The 19,981-nt window shown below is 36.0% G+C and overlaps 1 protein-coding gene across 3 annotated transcripts in view; it reads left to right on the top strand.

Annotated features, from left to right (window-relative positions):
• Window positions 1-764: 764 nt before the first annotated feature.
• The window catches only part of exd3 (exonuclease 3'-5' domain containing 3), a 49,862-nt gene continuing 30,645 nt past the window's right edge, over window positions 765-19,981 (top strand). Inside the window, exons 1-18 of one of the 3 annotated variants that reach the window (XM_065290367.1) lie at window positions 765-847; window positions 2,666-2,733; window positions 5,430-5,494; window positions 8,299-8,649; window positions 9,282-9,335; window positions 9,434-9,573; window positions 9,812-9,918; window positions 10,002-10,075; window positions 13,260-13,298; window positions 15,678-15,844; window positions 15,920-16,070; window positions 16,448-16,646; window positions 17,225-17,334; window positions 17,519-17,696; window positions 18,223-18,383; window positions 18,623-18,826; window positions 19,086-19,139; window positions 19,230-19,361. In XM_065290367.1, coding sequence (XP_065146439.1) covers window positions 2,709-2,733; window positions 5,430-5,494; window positions 8,299-8,649; window positions 9,282-9,335; window positions 9,434-9,573; window positions 9,812-9,918; window positions 10,002-10,075; window positions 13,260-13,298; window positions 15,678-15,844; window positions 15,920-16,070; window positions 16,448-16,646; window positions 17,225-17,334; window positions 17,519-17,696; window positions 18,223-18,383; window positions 18,623-18,826; window positions 19,086-19,139; window positions 19,230-19,361 — 2,211 coding nt within the window. In that variant the 5' untranslated portion in view covers window positions 765-847; window positions 2,666-2,708. Of the gene's footprint in view, window positions 848-1,870; window positions 2,034-2,097; window positions 2,141-2,665; window positions 2,734-5,429; window positions 5,495-8,298; window positions 8,650-9,281; window positions 9,336-9,433; window positions 9,574-9,811; window positions 9,919-10,001; window positions 10,076-13,259; window positions 13,299-15,677; window positions 15,845-15,919; window positions 16,071-16,447; window positions 16,647-17,224; window positions 17,335-17,518; window positions 17,697-18,222; window positions 18,384-18,622; window positions 18,827-19,085; window positions 19,140-19,229; window positions 19,362-19,981 lie in introns of those variants that run through there. The other 2 variants (XM_073816068.1, XM_065290370.2) reach the window with 2 other exon arrangements.

Raw genomic sequence — 19,981 nt, 5'->3', positions numbered from 1 at the left:
ATATTTAATTTTATCCCTAAACATTTTCCATCAAATTAGTGTTTTTTTGTGAAGCTATAAAAAGATACCTTGCAAACTGTCAACATTTGCAACAGTCCAAACACAAAAAGACTTCATCACGTAATCAAATAATTCAACTTTCCTAAAATATAGTTCACAATGATATATATATTCTTAAGTATCTGTGTATGCAAGCAAAACACACTCAAGCGTTTTTTATAAAAGACAGAAGGCTTGTTCGGCGCCGAAAGGAATGACAGGTGGATGACATAAAAGTCCCGCGAGATCGATTCGAGAAATCATAAAGAGAAGTCTAATTTCAATCCGCTCTCGCGGTACTTTGACGTCAAATGCCTGTCGGCGCCGCATTAAATCGAACGCATCTGGAGGCTCCAAATATTCAATACACGCAGGACTTCACGACACATTGGGAAGACGTTTGTAAATTGTTATTAAAGGAGTCAATTAATATTTTTAGAAAAAAGCGCAGTTTCGCTATTAACCGTGTTTTTTATTTAAATAATTTGTTATACACATGGATTTTTTTCCGAAAAGTTTTAACCGTCACTAGATGGCGCCCTAACTCTTTTATGTTCAAGCTTATGCCTTAAATATTATTTATGTTAATCTTTCAAAAAATTCTAAATACTATTTTCTATTTGATATTTTTTTATATTAGTATATTTTTTGGCAGTCTAGAATCTGCACTACGCATGTAAATATTCCCACTGAGTTCGTGTGTCACATTGTTAAATGTCTATAATAAACATTTCTGGCTTGCAATGGTTCCGCCCGGATATATGTAAAGATTTATTTCACATCTTCTCGTTGGACATCCACGTTCTAAGTAAGTTGAACACTTACACAAGAAACACGTTTACATAAGAACGTTTATTCAATTACATAATACATATAATTGTTTTGTTTTTAATACAAATAGTTTTATATGTCATGAAAAGCACGGCAAATGTGTTGATGACATAACGTTACTAGCAAGTTGACATTAGCCTGTCAAGTTAAAATTATTTTATAAGACGCAGAAGTAAAACAGCTTTTCTGAAATGAAATCATCAAAATATATAATTGATCTGGTAAGAAGTGAATATATATTCAAGATACCACTTTGTTTAAACTGTTGACAATCGCCTACTTGGAACCGGCAGAATTTTGTTTGGTAAAAACAAGCAACCTGTCGTCATGTGCCATTTGTATTTCCATGGTTGTAGGCACTAAGCTATGAATAGCAAATTCATTCATTTCTTAAATGCTACTGTTGTTTTAAAATGTCAGTGGACAGATTTTTTTTTACCTAACCCTTTAACTGACACAACAGTTTTTACTTCGAATAATTTTTTGTATTTATATATTTTTTTTAGATTCTTGTATCCTACTTTTTACTCTAGACTTAAACTACAAAAGTGTAATAATGAAGCATTAAATAATTTGATGCAAGTTGCACAAGGTACAACACATTTATTAAAAATAACCACTAATGAGGGTTATGCAGCGTAAAAAAATTACAGCGCTTTGATCGCTTTTAGTTTAGCGTCCTGATGCGAGTGGCGCGTGCCTCTATTGTTTGCGTCATGTATACATCGTTTGAATAACAAAAGATAAACTCCCACAACCCCAATAGACGCGAAGCGTCACCACATACAGCCAGTTATATCACATAAAAAAACTCCCATGTGTATTAAAACTTAATACTCATTTCGGCTGTATATTTATGTTAATATCCTTAGTACAAAACTAAATAAAATAGTCAAAGTGCTCAGCTAAATATGCAACAGATGGATTTCATACTTTAAACCATCTGTGTCCACTAGATGTCAGTAAAGACCAGAGAAGATTTGAATTACAGCTCCGAGAGATTTTAGGCGTTGGTGCCACGAGTCCCCCTCCAGACTGCTGAGAGAAACAGTCCAGACTTCAAACCAAAAAAACAAAACACAGTCTCAAAACCACATCGCTAAGCCAGCTGGCAGACTGCCTTTCCCTGAGCTGCTGTTCCCACAGGGAGGAAAACTCTGTTTGTGTGTATATGTATGAAATGTGTACGTGTGGATACTCGATTGTGATTTTTGAGTCTTGACACCTGCGGCACTTGTTCGCATGTTTCTCAACACGAGTTACTTTAACTGTTAAGTTGACAAACTAGACAAAAACCCTGTGTTTTATGTTTCCCTTTTCAATATGATGGTAAATCTTCTTTTGTTTTTCTTGCATGTTACCCCCGAAGCATTGCAGAAACTAAAGGGAATCACTTTTAACAATTTCTTTTTTGCTGACGGCGTGAGAATGTGTGAGAACTTGACTTGCATGCACAGTATGAAGAAATTAACACCAGCTGGGCAAAGCCGCATATTTTTGGGAATTGCTACATAAAAAGCGAAAAAAATCATATTCATTTGACTAAGTCTAGAATCCTGACTCAGCAGTCACAGCTGGCATTTCTAAACGAATTTCTTGGTTGGGATTTAGGAATAAAGTGCACAAAACAAATCTTGCGATTAGTTATAAACCTGGTTAGAATGTTAATGGAATAAACAATCAAACAATGCATGTTTAACCTCGTTCTAACCTGTTAAACAGACCTGCACCGGGTATATGTTCGTTCATGTGTTATACAATCATTCACAATAATGACCTTCATTCTTTTGAACAGGGTGTGGACGTATTGAACTCAGAGCGCCACCAGGTGAGCAAGAATGAGCCTGGAAAGACAATCAAAGGGTACGTTTACATAAAAGACACACTTGCACACTTTTTAAAGGTTTTCTTTTAACAGTTGTGCTTTATTACAATGTAATTGGGGTGGGACCCCAAGTTATTGAATGAGCCCAGAATATTGTAATGCTCCTAATATCATCATTAGATTAAAGGAAAACACCACCGTTTTCAATATTTTACTATGTTCTTACCTCAACTTAGATTAATTAACACATACCTATCTTTTTTCAATGCGTGCACTTAATGTTTGTACAGCGCGTTGTGAATGTGTTAACATTTAGCCTAGCCCCATTCATTCCTTGGGATCCAAATAGGGATGATTTAGAAGCCACTAAACGCTTCCATGTTTTCCGTATTTAAAGACTGTTACACGAGTAAATATGGTGGCACAAAATAAAACTCGGCATGCAATAACATCATGACTCCCGACTACTCCCTCTCTCGCTCAAACGTTCGTCAATATTACTGCACCTGAGGTCTAAGTGCTCTTCCACCATACAATATAGTTTTCATTTTTTATCCGCTTAAAAAACACCACGTTTTGTTTTGTGCCACCATACTTACTTGTGTAACTACTCATGTAACAGTCTTTAAATAGGGAAACATTGAAGTGTTTGGTGACTTCTAAATTCATCCCTGTTTGGATCCTAAGGAATGAATGGGGCTAGGCTAAATGCTAACATATTCACAACGCACTGTACAAAGATTAAGTGCACGCATTAAAAAAAAGATAGGGATGTATTAATTTGTCTAAGTTGAGGTAAGAACATAGTAAAATATTGAAAAACGGTGGTGTTTTCCTTTAAGAGACTTGGATCTACAGCAGACGCTTTTATCCATTTTAAGTGACTTACAAGGTTTGAACCCAAAACCTTTTGTGCTGCTAACACAATGCTCTACCTCACATATTTCACAGACAGGGTCAAATATATGTAAAAATCAAGCTTGGCGATCGAAAGTTGATTTCGGTGTACTTCAAGTTTTTTATTAGGTAGTTTGCTCCTTGAGTGAAAGTAATATGGACTTCTGTAAGTGCATACCTGTCTCTTTCAATAACTCTCTCACTTTCTCACTTCCCATTGACTGGCTGCATAGTCCACATTCCTTAATGTCCTTCCGCCCCATTTTCCTCCCATGTATGTATGTATGTGTGTGTGTGTGTGTGTGTGTGTGTATGTTGAAGAATGAGGTTAGGGTGGGGTAGACACAAAGATGAAATAATATGTATATGTGTGTATGTGGGTGCGTGTCATTGTACTTGTAGGTTCGCACGGTGCCGTCGCACCAAAGCAGAGCTGAGTTATGGGAAAAGAGTAGTCTAAATAATTTTTAAGATTGCTTGTTAAACTTACATCGGACAAATTGTGCCCAAATGTGATGAGCTCCGTGCAGGAACATGCAACCCCGCAGCTTGGTGGATGGGCATGGGTGGGAGGGGGTTTACACTGAAAGTGGATGAAGAAAAGCCCTTTGCACCACTTTCCCAGGCTGTAGGTCAGGAAGGCTGGATTTTTTACACCGTGACCACCGTGTTGCCCTTTCCGGGGGATATCCGAGACAAACACGAAGCCAGGGGGAGGGTGAGAGGCAGCGGGGACAGGAAAACCGGCCCTGGGAAGAAGGAGAGGGAGGGAAAAGCAAAGTGTTGGCCACACAGCATGATAGAGTCTGTTGCTTTCAGGTCTTCTCAAAGCACCGTATACCTCCCCTCTGTTTCTCTATTGTGATCGGCCTCTCCTGCCTCACCCCCACCTTCCTCTTCGAAAAATGGCTCATCTTCTCGAAGTTCCCTTGGTCGAAAACACAAAGCCCCAACACCTCTCCAACAACAATAGTCCCCTCCCTTTTCTCCCTGTTACGCGTATTAAATGTTAATTTTCTGACCGATTCAAAGGCGGTGTGAAGTGTCCACATGCAACAATGGCCAACTAGGAGAAAGAGTCAAGGAGTGCATTACAAAGGAAATGAAGGGGTTAAACCCGTATAGTGTATTTTTAAAAGGGTAAAAGTTTCTCTTTAAATCCCACGGTGGCGGGAAAAGCGAGTTAAAATTGTGTCTAACCACCTTGTCGAATATCCTGTTTCTCACGGAAACAGGGTATATTACGGAAGTTAAAGGGCTTGTGAATGCCGATTTTGGTTGACTGGAAAAGTGAAGTTTGTCAAATGAGTTTCAAATTCCCCTTTTGTCTATTGTTAGACAGATTGGAATTTCGTTTGATGCCACTTGTGGCACAGAAATTACATCGTACACCTTTACATTGAAATCATATTCTCATTTGAAAGGTTTAGAAGAGCACTCTACACTGAAAGTAAAATTGGGTCAGAATTTTTAAAATTAAAGACACCAATTTTGACACATTTTCTGTCATTTGATATGCTGTCAGAAAAAAATAGTCAAAAACAGTCTCAAGCTGTCAAAAAAGTCCTAATATGGACCATTTATGTACAGATATGTACTTTTGGTTCCAATATATACCTCTGAGGTACTACTATGATTTCTATACGTGCAAATATGTACTTTTTGAAAGGGTACTGCCCCAGTGACAGCTAGGGACAATTTTTTGACCATTGTTTCTGACGGTGTGCTATAACTGTTTAATAAGAAGGAGAAAAGCTAAAAAATGTTAAAGCAGAAGTTTCGTGAAGAATTGTGAAAGGCAGTGATTTGACAAACAGGAAATGTGTTTGTGCTGCAGGTGTTGACCTGGCTGCCCTGCAGGAGCGCCTCTCTGGCCTGTGGAACAGGAAAGAGCAGGAGGAGGTAAGAAACTCATGTCATTAAAATCTCTTCAAGAGCAGAATTGCTGCATGTCGAGATGGGAAAAGATGACCAGCATACCTGCTGTGAGAGAAGAACGGATTCATTCCATCTATAATTATTTGTCAAAATATGGGAAGTTCATAAAGTAACTTTACAATAGGTGGGAATAACTTTGTGTAGGAAGTGATATTTTAAAAGACTTCAGCTATTTACACGAAGTGCAAAAGTGATATTTACACTAAGCAAACATATAGTGAATTTTCTATTTACACTAAGTGACAATATCACCATTTTCTTGCATCTTCATGCTATTCACAGTAGTTGAAAATAAGATTTATTTAATAAATAATATAATAAAATTTGCAATAAGTGTAAATAGTACACTGCAAAAAATGATGTGTTAATTTTTTACACATTGTGTGTGTCATGCCATTTAAGGCGTTATTTCATGTTAAAATAAATGAAAGGGACACACAAGTAAAAACAGTGATGGGAGTAACGGGTTACAAAGTAATTTCGTTACTGTAATTCCACTACTTTTAGCGGTAACGAGCAAGTAACGAATTTTTTTTTTTTTTAAATCAAGTAGCGCAGTTACAATTACTGAAATTTAAAAGAGTTGGTTACTCGCGTTACTCTATTTTGTGATAAATTAACACTTGCAGACAAGACATTTCTGATCTAACATCGCAGGACTGTGGTGGGTGGGTGGCACAACGAATAATAACACAGAAGGTGTGTTAGTATAGGGACAACACATTAAATGTCTTGTTTTCAGTACAAATATCGAACAATACTTAAATCAAGATATATTTTCTTGATAAGCAAAATGACCTAAGAAAATAAGATGTTTGATAAAAAAATTATAAAATGTAAGTGAATTTGTGCTTAAAACAAGCAAAAAAAATAAATAAAATGCTAATAGGGTAAGAAAAGAAAATCTTGAAATAAATTTTTTATAAAAGACTGAAAATATGTGAGAAATATGGGAAATTATTTAAACGGGATGATAGTGGGAAAGAATGGTATATACAGGAAAATCTCGGCAAAAACTGGAAGATTGACAGGTATGCGGCAAAAGGAGGATTTGTTCCAGCGATGCTGCATTAAAATCCAGTCTCACAAGCCATACACCCTACTGCCTGCGCCACTGAAGCCATTGTTATCCGCACGTCATTTTTAAAACTTTTTTTAAACTTAATGGTCCAACCAGCCATTAGTGGGCGGAGCTAGTGTAAATAGCATTTGCTAATAAAGAAGAAACTCTTTAAATTGCACTTACACTACCGTTCAAGTGAACTTCTAAACTCTTCTGATCTTAAGTTAAATACTGAATGTTTAAAAACAATTTAAAAACTTGACTATTTGGACCAAATAATGAAGAAAAAGCTGGCAATGAGAGTCTAGAATAGATATTTTTCTTTTTTTAAAACAGTTTAAAAATCATCTGAGTGAAACCTCAAAAAGCTGGTTAATAAAATTGTTGCAAATTTTAGGCAAAGGCTGACCTCACCCTTAAAATGATTTGTTTACTTTAAAAAAATTAGGAAATCGGTTAAATTAAGCAAGCAATTTCTATACTGTTGCGTATAATCTGGTACACAGATGCAACAACATACGTCAAAGCAGCCTTACATACCAGAAGATACGTAACAGTATGGAAATTACTTACTTAATTTTTTTTAACGCAAAAGGTTTTCGCAATTTTTTTAAGTTTAGTCAACTTATCATTTCTACAGTGTACTTTTAAATATGCTTGAATATAACAGTTTTGATTCATTTTAGTTTCGCTTAGTCGCAACATAGTTTTCCTGGTTACATTCGTGTCCCTGTCTGTGAAATTCAGGCTAAAGTTTTATAATCTAATGATAAGATTTTATAATCTGAGATTAGAAAATTTTTATTTGAAGTATTGATTTTTGTTTTTTGACATATCCTTACTTAGTCAATATTAAAAATATTGGGGTTATTTTTTGACAGTGTGTTCTTTACATTATATAGGATGATTTTATGTCTTAAAAACAGTAAATCAGTAAAAAAATTAAGGAAAAGTAGGAAAAAATATAAATAAGAAAGAGTAAACGACCCTCATTTTTTAAAAACCGTATAATTCAAATTCTATTGTCATGTCAATGTGTATTTATTAGTGATGCACCGATGTGAATATTTCCCACCAATGCCAATAGTCGATTATTCCCACTGATACAGATAGTTTGGTGGAGAACTTTTATTAACTTGCATTAACTTAAAGCAACACTATGTAGTTTCCATGTAAAAATGACTTACAGCTCCCCCATGTGGTTGAAAAGCGCAACAGTGCCTGTTATCAGACACTCTTCTGCAGGCAGGGGGAGGGGCGGAGCTGTGTTTCCTACCCTCCACCGCCACTTTCAGAGTGTGCTTGTAGCAGCTAGGAGGTTTCTCAGGTTGCAGCAACAGTACAATTTGTCCAGTTAAAAGTTGTTCTATCACTGAAATAATTTTAGAGACATTATTTAAAGGTAAAAAAACTACATAGTGTTGCTTTAATTCTTAAGATTACGTTTTCTAAATGTAATTCTTTCATATAATGACCATTAATATTGAACATTAAACTAGCAATGTTTCTTAAACAGGGAGCTTAAATGCATTGCATTTTCCTGTTCTCTTTTGATTCATGCCATGACTATCACCTGTTTTTAAACATGCGACCGATATCCAAACATGTGAAAAATTGCTTTAATTGATATATCGGTGCATCTGTAGTATTTCTTTGTTATAATAAGTAGTAGCCTTTCTGAAAAGCTCTGCTTCTCTTCTCTCAGTTGCGACAGGTTTTAGCAGAGAGCTTCTCGCAGATGAAGGAGCCTTTAGCTGAGCTGCTGGATGTGCTGGAGGTCTGTCTTACCACCACACAGAAGAGCAAGTCTACAACCCTGTTTCAGTTTATTCTAACAGAGTTTATGCGCTGGAGGACAAATAATCCCAAGGCCAGTTTAAAAAGTCTCAAGGATGAAGAGAGACTGAGTTTACAGCAGCAAGCATTGGGACTCCTAACAGACTCACAGCCAGGGTACATGGATCCACTGCTGGCCATTTACCAGCTGAGCTCACTGGAGAAACCACTGTTGATAAACCATGTGTCCTTCCTGCACGACTGCTGCTGGTACAAAGAGGTGTGAGCGGTTGTCATCAGTTATTATTACATGTGGAGTAACAGTTTTTGTATTAAAAACAGGAACCGATATTATACAAAGAAAACCAAGTGATTATAGTGGTTAGGGCTATGCAATTAATAGGTTTTAATTTTCGATTTTTGATGATCAAAAAAATATAATCGAGATAAAATGATTATTGTGCCTCATTTTGTTTCTGTTGCTTGTATCAACCTAGAAAATGTGAAAAAGATCAACCCAAAAACTTAGTTTTGGTAAACCATTCTCTGTAAGCATGTGAAAAAAAATAGTTAATTGAAATTTGGCTCCCCTTGTGATGTCAAAAAGGGATATACCACCCCTTAATCTGCACTATCCACCCACGGCACTGCCATTTAGTGCAAAGATCAGCTCATTTGCATTTAACAGGACACACCCAAAAACGTTTTTTTTTGCTCACACCTACAAAGTGGCAATTTTAATGTTATAATAAATTCACCCAAGTCACATATTAATACATAATTTTTTGCAATAAATAGAAATAAGATTATAGAAGAATTTGTGAATTCTGGTTATTAAAGTTAATAATGATACTGATAAAATGTATTGTGTGTGTGTGTATGTAGCGTTAACACCGTTGTGTTGTATAACAGGCGGTGGTGTTCAGTGTCAAATTGGAACTTCAGAAAGATCTTGACATGGAGACGGTGAGATCAACCACCCCAACATGATACATAGCAAGATCCTTACACTTTTAAGAAGTATAGATCATCTCAGTTTTACTGTCGTTTATTTGTTTTGATAGATGTGTGTTCCTCTCATTCTCCTGGATAAGCTGCCATTAGTGGAGATGTATGTGCGCGACCACCCAAACCTGCAGCTGCGGGTTGTGACTCTGCTGGACTCGTGGTGTGATCCAGACTTTAACATCCAGACTCTGCTCAGGTGAAAATATAGGCGCTGCATTCACTATGAGCACATAAATTATGCATTATTTTGTTATGCAAAATAGTGTTATTCAAGGTTCCCAAGCTCATGAAAAACTGGAAATATGCATACCTTTATAATCTCTGATTTCTTGTGCTGGAAGCTTAATGACATTTTAAAGGTCAATGGAAAAGTGTGTGAACTCTGTGTATTGGTTTATCTCTAATGTCTTTGAGTGACTGTTGTTTGGTTCCAGTCAGTACCCACAGCTGGTTCTCTCCAAGCATCAGACGGATCAGATTCAGCCCAAACTCCTCAGCAAACACGTCTTCAGGCTAATGGAAAAATTCGGCATCGACCCCAGTAGGTTGCACTGTTTTCTGTAGCTACAAATTTTTTACACTACATCGTATTTTTATCTTTATCTATGTCCCATGTAATTCAAGGTCTGTGCCCAAATTCGGTCTACAAGAGAAAACTGGATTCACTGAAGTTTCTTATGTACAAGACCTTTGGAGATGTAAGACAACTCCAGCTTTCTTCTTTTTACTGCCATTTTCGCAACTTATATTTTTTGTTTAATTTTTAAGGTGTTATTGCACTAATGAACATTATTTATTGATAAATGTCTGTCTTTGAAGACTTGTCTTATGTAACAGCTCTTATTACTGCACTCAATTCTTTACTGCATGATGTTTTAAACCACGTTTAAATATTCTTTTTCTCAAAATGTTTCTTAACCCTTTACCTGGCACAGCCAGTGGGGGGTTAAAAGGTGATGTACCCCTTTAAATTAGTATAACTCTAGCATTTTTTTTGTCTAGAAGCCTAATTTTAGTCTTGTTTTATAGAAGACACCTTAAAGATTTTTGTTATAGCAGTTTAAATTTATTGTAATAAATAAAAATAATGCAATATAGTATTATTTTACTAGGGCCGGGACTTTAACGCGTTAATTAAGATTAATTAATTACACAAAAAATAACGCGTTAAACATTTTAACGCATTTTAATCGCACTTATTAATAGAGTCATTCGTAAATGCTGCAGACCCTGTTTTAGTTCGAGAACTCCGGGGTTGTGATGCAGTGTAAATAAAAGTAGACGGAACCTAAACGAACAGCTGATTTTAACGTGACAACGCATCAATTTCAAAGTAAAAATGATTTATTCTGGTAAATGGAGGTTTGCAACGGAGGTTTTGCCCAATAAACATCTACCAACAAACTACAGATTATTTTAACATGTATCCTAATGTCTGTTATATGTTAATGTTTGAGTATTGTTGGGTTTAAATATTGTTGTAATGTTGTTTTGTTTCAATTTAATTAGTTTATTACGAGTTTAATTTAAGTTTTGTTTGCTACTTTAAAACGAATTTCGTTTCAAATAATTTGTCTCGTAATTATAAACAATGTTTTGTTGTTAGGTTTTGTGAATATAAATTAAAAAGAACATTAAAAGCAACACCGTGCATCTCATTGATGCATATGCTACCGAATGCCAAAACATGCAGTGAGTAGCCTATATCACTTACTTTTCAAAAAATCAGCCTGGCAGTGCCCAGAAGTTAAATTTACACGCGCATTTAGAGCATACTGTAGCAGCACGTTTGATTTGCGGTGTGCTTAAGACTTTTAAAAATCAACTTCATATTAATTTTAATAGGCTACTTTGACGGAGGACACGCACAGAGAACAGCGACGGCAGGTAAAGGAAAAAAGTTAAACGAATAGAGTCAGTTTGTAAGAACATTTTTAAATTGACTATAAGATCATCAATATGAACTCTGAACAATGAACTATTATAAACATAACAGCAAGAAAAGCTGAAGAGGAACTCGCAACATTAAAGCAATAAGCATTTATGTAGGCTAAAGCTATATATCACCTCTTATTTTTTTTAATTTAGTTAAGTTTCAATGGTAACACTAAAGGCGCGTACATTATGCAGCGCTTTTCACATCCGAATCCCACTTAAGAAACCTATAAACGATGTGCAACTTAAAAAATATATTATGCACATTTTTATATATTTTATATATAGTATATTATGTTTTGTTGTTTTTATACGCGAGGTGGGGCATCCGCGCACATAGGTACCAGAACACAGACAGTCAAAACCTGAGAAGTCCCGAACCCTGCAATATTAAACAAACTACTTTAAGAAATGCGGGCCAGGAAGCGGGTCGGGTATAATATATATATATTTTTCGTTGCGGTCCGAGTTGCGGGCGGGTTGTTTATACATTGACCCGCGCATCACTGGTAAGCGTCGATAAGAGCATGGTTGTGTGTAAGATATGGAACAAGGAATTCACATATCACCGCAGCACATCGAGCCTCAAGTATAATCTCAATGCAAAACATACAGCAGCTAGGGTGGACATTAGCCCGACTCCGGGTACAACGACATGGTTGAACAAAAATAAACAATATTTTGTTAAGCTTATGTATTCAGTCATTATTCATAAAAATCCATGTAAAAATTACTTCTTAATGTTCTCAGGTCAAATATTTATATGAGATTAAAATGCGATTAATTTAGATTAATTAATTACAAAGCCTCTAATTAATTAGATTAATTTTTTTAATCGAGTCCCGGCCCTATATTTTACACATGATAAATGTGTGTTTGCTGCATACTCTAGTTACAAATGAATAAATTACAGTAACTGCATTATTATTACCGCTTAAAGGTTTTGAAATATTAAAACTACATTTGTAGACCTTTCCAACAATATATAGTATAATATATTATAACAATATATAATATACATGAAAAGTACTGAAGTGAACTCGGGTGTCCTGCTCATGGGACAGTGCCAGTTAACGGGTTTAAATTATTTTTCAACATTAGATTTTTTAGAATCCTGTCACATTCCACTTTACATGGTTTTCTGTTTCACTGGGAAATATATAATTGTAATATGTTATATGTAGTCCGAAGCAAAATGCTTCATAAATGTGGGTTAATGTTGTCTTTCTGAGATAATAGCAGTCTCCAAATTCGAAGGCTAGATCTGTTGAAGGATCCTTTGGGGGACACAGCTTTCGAATTTGGACACAGCTTATACATTTTGTAGCAAAAATTTGTTCATGTTCTTGAATCTGATCGGACAAGAATAAGGGGTGTAAGAAAATATTGATACAAGTATTGTGATATTTTGCTTGGAAATACGGTATGGATAAAAATAATGCAATATTGATATTTTTTATTGAAATCATACGTGGTTCATGGCAGTTATTGCTTTTGGAGTTTACATTCTGCCCACTAGATAGCTTTTTTATATCTGAATAAAACCGTGACAGGAAATGCTACCATAGGGGCGTGCCACAATTTTTTTGCTAAGGTTTGCATATGGTGGTGTGTTCTCAATGACATCTTTTCTAAAATTTTATCCTATTATATTCCTAAAATAGCAAATATTACAATATATTGCCCCGATGTACATTATCGCAATGCATTGCCACATATTGCATTACAACTACTGTATAATGATATGACCGTTAAAAAACCCCATCAAGAATCGGTTTCGTCACGCTCTGCCACATTAATCATTTACGTGAAATTAAAGAAAAGTTTTTGATTTTTCTTTCTGACAAGTAATGAACGTAACACTCTTATTGTGTGATTTTTGCTTTATTTTAACATTTTAATGTGTATTTCCAGTGATATGTCTGTCTCTGTGTGTTTATCTGACAGAAAACAATGTCTGAAGACAATTGGAAAGATCATGTACAGGTAGTTACTATTTATGTACAGATTATACAAGGCCAGTGTCACTATTGCATACACTGTAAAAATTGCATCATCAACAGCATGAAGTTAAAACAGTCAATTCAACCTACTATTTTGAGTTTTGAAATTAAATAAGAATATATGTTGATTTGACAACTTTTTTACAGTGTTGTGACCAGGACTACAAAACCAGTCATATGGGTCAATTTTTGAAATTGAGATTTAGACATCATCTGAAAGATATAATAAAAAAAATTATATAATAAATAAAAATATAATATAAAATATAAAAGATGTAATAAATAAAAAATGCTTTCCATTGATATATATATATTTGAATACCTGAAATCTTAGGGTGCAAAAAAAAATCTAAATTGCTAGTTGTCCAAATATCGTCGTTAGCAATTGCATCCACTTTCAAAAAGTTTTGATATATTTATGGATATATCAAAATATAGGGAATTTACAAAATATCTTCATGGAACATGATCTTTACATAATAATTAGGGCCGGGACTTTAACGCGTTAATTAAGATTAATTAATTACACAAAAAATAACGCGTTAAACATTTTAACGCATTTTAATCGCACTTATTAATAGAGTCATTCGTAAATGCTGCAGACCCTGTTTTAGTTCGAGAACTCCGGGGTTGTGATGCAGTGTAAATAAAAGTAGACGGAACCTAAACGAACAGCTGATTTTAACGTGACAACGCATCAATTTCAAAGTAAAAATGATTTATTCTGGTAAATGGAGGTTTGCAACGGAGGTTTTGCCCAATAAACATCTACCAACAAACTACAGATTATTTTAACATGTATCCTAATGTCTGTTATATGTTAATGTTTGAGTATTGTTGGGTTTAAATATTGTTGTAATGTTGTTTTGTTTCAATTTAATTAGTTTATTACGAGTTTAATTTAAGTTTTGTTTGCTACTTTAAAACGAATTTCGTTTCAAATAATTTGTCTCGTAATTATAAACAATGTTTTGTTGTTAGGTTTTGTGAATATAAATTAAAAAGAACATTAAAAGCAACACCGTGCATCTCATTGATGCATATGCTACCGAATGCCAAAACATGCAGTGAGTAGCCTATATCACTTACTTTTCAAAAAATCAGCCTGGCAGTGCCCAGAAGTTAAATTTACACGCGCATTTAGAGCATACTGTAGCAGCACGTTTGATTTGCGGTGTGCTTAAGACTTTTAAAAATCAACTTCATATTAATTTTAATAGGCTACTTTGACGGAGGACACGCACAGAGAACAGCGACGGCAGGTAAAGGAAAAAAGTTAAACGAATAGAGTCAGTTTGTAAGAACATTTTTAAATTGACTATAAGATCATCAATATGAACTCTGAACAATGAACTATTATAAACATAACAGCAAGAAAAGCTGAAGAGGAACTCGCAACATTAAAGCAATAAGCATTTATGTAGGCTAAAGCTATATATCACCTCTTATTTTTTTTAATTTAGTTAAGTTTCAATGGTAACACTAAAGGCGCGTACATTATGCAGCGCTTTTCACATCCGAATCCCACTTAAGAAACCTATAAACGATGTGCAACTTAAAAAATATATTATGCACATTTTTATATATTTTATATATAGTATATTATGTTTTGTTGTTTTTATACGCGAGGTGGGGCATCCGCGCACATAGGTACCAGAACACAGACAGTCAAAACCTGAGAAGTCCCGAACCCTGCAATATTAAACAAACTACTTTAAGAAATGCGGGCCAGGAAGCGGGTCGGGTATAATATATATATATTTTTCGTTGCGGTCCGAGTTGCGGGCGGGTTGTTTATACATTGACCCGCGCATCACTGGTAAGCGTCGATAAGAGCATGGTTGTGTGTAAGATATGGAACAAGGAATTCACATATCACCGCAGCACATCGAGCCTCAAGTATAATCTCAATGCAAAACATACAGCAGCTAGGGTGGACATTAGCCCGACTCCGGGTACAACGACATGGTTGAACAAAAATAAACAATATTTTGTTAAGCTTATGTATTCAGTCATTATTCATAAAAATCCATGTAAAAATTACTTCTTAATGTTCTCAGGTCAAATATTTATATGAGATTAAAATGCGATTAATTTAGATTAATTAATTACAAAGCCTCTAATTAATTAGATTAATTTTTTTAATCGAGTCCCGGCCCTAATAATAATATATAATATATACATTTATTTATGACTAGTTTTGTACCACGGGTTTTAAAGTTTGGCATATAAATCACCATGGCAACCACCCAAAACACCCCAGTATCGCCTAAGCATTATTGCACCACACTGCACTACTTTTAACTACACAAAAATAACTTTGAGTTATTTTGAAAGTCTGTTTGTGTGTTTGAACTTGAAGGCTATGGTTGAAGGTAACACAGAGCTACAGGTTCAGTTGTTGCAGCTGTTGGTTAAGCACTGCAGCCTCCAGACCGCTGCCCAGTGGGCCGCGCATTACAGCGTACCCAGAGACAGGCTTCCCATCGGGGTGTGGGACAAAATTCAGAGCCTCTCCCCCCAGCAGCTGTAAGTATTAAATTAAATACGCTATTCGAATGCACCAACCCTCTTCTCACAAATATTTGTGTATTTTTGTCACAGAGAGATGAATTCTGTGAGCGCCCAGCCTGAGTCATGGATGCCCCCTCAATCTGATCAGAAAAAATACTACCAGCTTCCTCTGGCCAGAGAAAACGTTCACTTTGTAGAGACATTAGATAAACTTGAGCTGTGCAAAGAGGCTGTTTTAAAGGTAAACATGACCCGTGGTTTAAATGTGTGAGTGTGAACCTATACACTATCACTTTACGTGCTGGTGGCTAGAGGAGTGATGACATAAACTAAAAAAATAATGTTGATTGTGGAGCTTACAAAAACATACACTGAATCTATGAGGCTATTAAATCTAAAAGTATTAAATACTAATTTTAAAGTGTTAAATCTGTTAAAATATGGCATCACAATCCATAAAATCGGAGTTTGCCAAGTTCATTTTTCTTTCTGATTGATTTGAAACATAAAGACCCCTTTGTTTGTATGCATAGCACCAGCATAGTATATTGTTCATCATAGTACGCAGTATATCAAGAGCTATTATTTCAATGACAGTTTTTGATCATTCGTCTTTAGGATGGCTGTGTGGTGGGAATAGACATGGAATGGAGAGCTGGTTTTGGCACCGTGTCCTCTCAGCATGTGGCTCTTATCCAGCTGGCCGTACAGGGACAGGTGTTTCTGTTGGACCTGTGCGCTCATGGCATCAGTCAGCATAATGCCATAGTGGACTTCATCAGAGTTTTGCTTTCACACAAGAACATCCTCAAACTGGGTGAGATATTATTATAATCTTATCTGTTTTAATGTGACTCTGACTGTAAATCCAGGCTGAAGTCTCGCAATCTTATTCTGAGATTCGGAGCATCAAAGTTTGATTGATTTCACATGACCTTACTTGGTTATTATTAAATATATCAATGTATTTTTTTTTACAGAATGTAAAAGAATGTAGGATGATTTTATGTAGAATAATATAAAATATTATGGCTTTAAAGAAATAGTTTACCCAAAAATGAAAATTCTGTCAACATTTACTTACCCCCAAGTTGTCCAAACCTGTATACATGTACACAAATAAAGAAATGTTTGTAACCAAGCCGATCTGGGGCCCCATTGACTTCCATAGTATTTTTTCAATTTTTTCTTATGGAAGTCAATGGTGCCCCAGATCGGCTTGGTTAGAAACATTTTTCTAAATATCTCCATTTGTGTTCAGCTGAACAAAGAAATGTATCCAGGTTTGGAACAACTAGAGGTAGGGTAAATAATGACAGAATTTAAATTTTTGGGCAAACAATCCCTTTAACTTTGTATAGTATTACTAGCATGGGTTAACATTTGTTTCTGTAGGTTATGGGATGTCTGGAGACTTGAAAAGTCTGGTCAGCACTTGGCCTGAGCTGAAGGAAGAACCATTAAAGATGGAAGGGGTTCTAGATCTTCTCCACGTCCATCAAGAGGTGCTGCCAGTAAACATCTCACTCAGCGTAGCTAACAGTCATATCTGTTTGATGCCTTTTGTAGTTTGACATGATGTGATGTTTTTGAGTGTATTTAGCCGTAAATATTCAATACATTTTCATCTGATTTGAGCATGAAATGTAGATAAATTTTATTATTGTTTTATTATGACTGACCCCTCAGCTTCAGCGCTGTTGGGTGGGTAACAGAGGGCGTCGGTCAGTGGAGGTGAGTGAGGGTCCGGCAGAGAAGGGTCTGAGTCTGTTGGTGCAGCAGGTGCTTGGGAAACCGGTGAATAAAATCGAGCAGCTTTCCAACTGGGAACGGCGGCCACTCCGGACCAGTCAACTCCGTTACGCAGGTGACACACATTTTATATTAAAGGTATAGTTTATGGAAAAATTTATATTATCCCATAATTTATTCACCTTAAAGGGATAGCTCACACAAAAATGAAGATTCTGTCATTATTTTCTCATCCTCATGTTGTTCTAAACCTGTATAAGATTTTTTTTTCTGATGAACACAAAATAAGATATTTTGATAAATGACGGTAAGCACACAGCTGATTGTAACCATTGACTTCCATAGTAGGAAAAACAAATACGATGGAATTCAATGGGTATCGCCAATTGTGTGCTTACCATCATTTATCACAATACTTCCATAATATTTAGCATAATATATAGATCAAAAACAGTGGCATGTAAGACAATTATTGGTTGCATGCAAACTCTAAACAAGCAAACAAACGTAAAGCATCAGTTTAAAGTGGACTCCTGTTTAAAGCTGAACATTTTCAATAAAATTATATGCTATTACTTTAATAAATCAATATTTTAAAATGATTTACTAAATTTGAATGTCCTCTGTCCGTTTCTCTCCAGCTGCTGATGCATACTGTCTGCTAGATGTCTACCTCGCCCTATCAAAGGACCCTAAGGTATATGGATTGCCAGATGACCTCCGCTCCATTCACTCCACCCAACTAACCAAAAGTCGTGAGGAGAAGAAACCCAAAGACAAGAGCAAGCAAAGGAGAAGAGAGGTCTGTCTGCCCATCCTTGCTGTTTAAGAGTCCATGATACCACAACTGACTTACTGTCATAAAATATGATGATCCCTTCAGTATGGTTCACCCCAACTTCCTGTTTCAATAAAAACACATTAACAAAGGAAACAAAACTGCGCATATTAAATTGTGTTGTGGGGTCTCAAATTTAAATTTATTTTGGTGCATTATGGTGAATCAATGTTAAAAGGTTGGAGTGTTTGTCCGATCTTTAGGCTCGGCAGAACGCGAACGAGCCCCAGTGTGTAGTGGATGAGTGCCTCTCTGTGAATTCGGAGGACCAGGGGCCCACCATCACCCCACATGAGCTACGGGTGGTCTGCGATAACATGCTACAGGGTCTGGGCCGTTACCTGCGCTGTCTGGGGGTGGACGTTAAGATGCTGGAAAACACAGATGACCATAAAGTAGCGGCAGAGGTGAGATAACCAGACATCTACTTTATGTGGCAATGAGCTCTGTTGGCGATATGCAAGATTTGATTCTGTGAGTCGGTACTCGGGTGGTAGATTATATTTTAAAGACATGTGGTGCCCCCTAATGCTTCATTAAATTGTCATCATATTGTTGCACCCTCTTGGATTCTGAATCATTAATTCTTGGATCTTAGTTTGAGAAATTATTAAATCGGCCTACTGAAAGTATTTTTTTTCATGGATGTTTTATTTCATGCTGCAGCTGGCTCGTGCCGAAGGTCGTGTGATCCTCACCGCAGGTCAGCCCTACCAAACAGTAAGTGTGTGTCAAAGAGCTAATTATTGCATTTTGCATGTTGTGTGTATATATATTTGGTCATGAAAGGCAAGTGTTATTTTTGCGTAGCTAAGGTCCCAGGTTGCAGAGGGCCGCTGTCTGACTCTGGACTGCTCAGAAAAAGCACGCGACCAGGCCATGCACGTTCTCAGGCATTTTCACGTCCACCTTACCCCCGCAGACATCTTCAGTCGATGCCAGGTCAGTCATACATGTCTGTAAACAGATTTACAGTACTGTGCAAGTCTTAGGCCACCATGCTACCATTAGGTTTGTTGTTTTTCCAATTGTATAGTGATGATCATATATAATTATTTCTCAGTCTCTTTATTAAAATACAACCAGAAAATAAGGAAATGTTGTATTAAAAACTGTATAAAAATATAAGCTGATGTGTTCAGTATTTAGGGTAAACTTCCCTTCCACTTGTGCAGGATCTCTTAAAGGGACACTCTACTTTTTTTGAAAATATACTTTTCCAGCTCCCCTAGAGTTACAAATTTGATTTTTACCGTTTTGGAATCCATTCAGCCGATCTCCGGGTCTGGCAGTACCACTTTTAGCATAGCTTAGCATAATCCATTGAATCTGATTAGACCATTAGCATCGCACCTAAAATAACCAAAGAGTTTTGATATTTTTCCTTTTTAAAACTTGACTCTTTTGTAGTTACATCGTGTATTAAGATAGATGGAAAATTTAAAGTTGTGATTTTCTGGACAGATATGTCTAGGAACTATACTCTCATTCTGGCGTAATAATCAAGGACTTTGCTGCTGTAACATGGCTGCAGGAGATGCAATGATATTACGCACTGCCCG

This window comes from Paramisgurnus dabryanus, chromosome 10, assembly GCF_030506205.2.
Source record: "Paramisgurnus dabryanus chromosome 10, PD_genome_1.1, whole genome shotgun sequence".
Classification (NCBI taxonomy): Eukaryota; Metazoa; Chordata; class Actinopteri; order Cypriniformes; family Cobitidae; genus Paramisgurnus; species Paramisgurnus dabryanus.
Note: the sequence above shows the minus strand (reverse complement) of the source record. Positions and strands in the feature narration are given on the sequence as shown.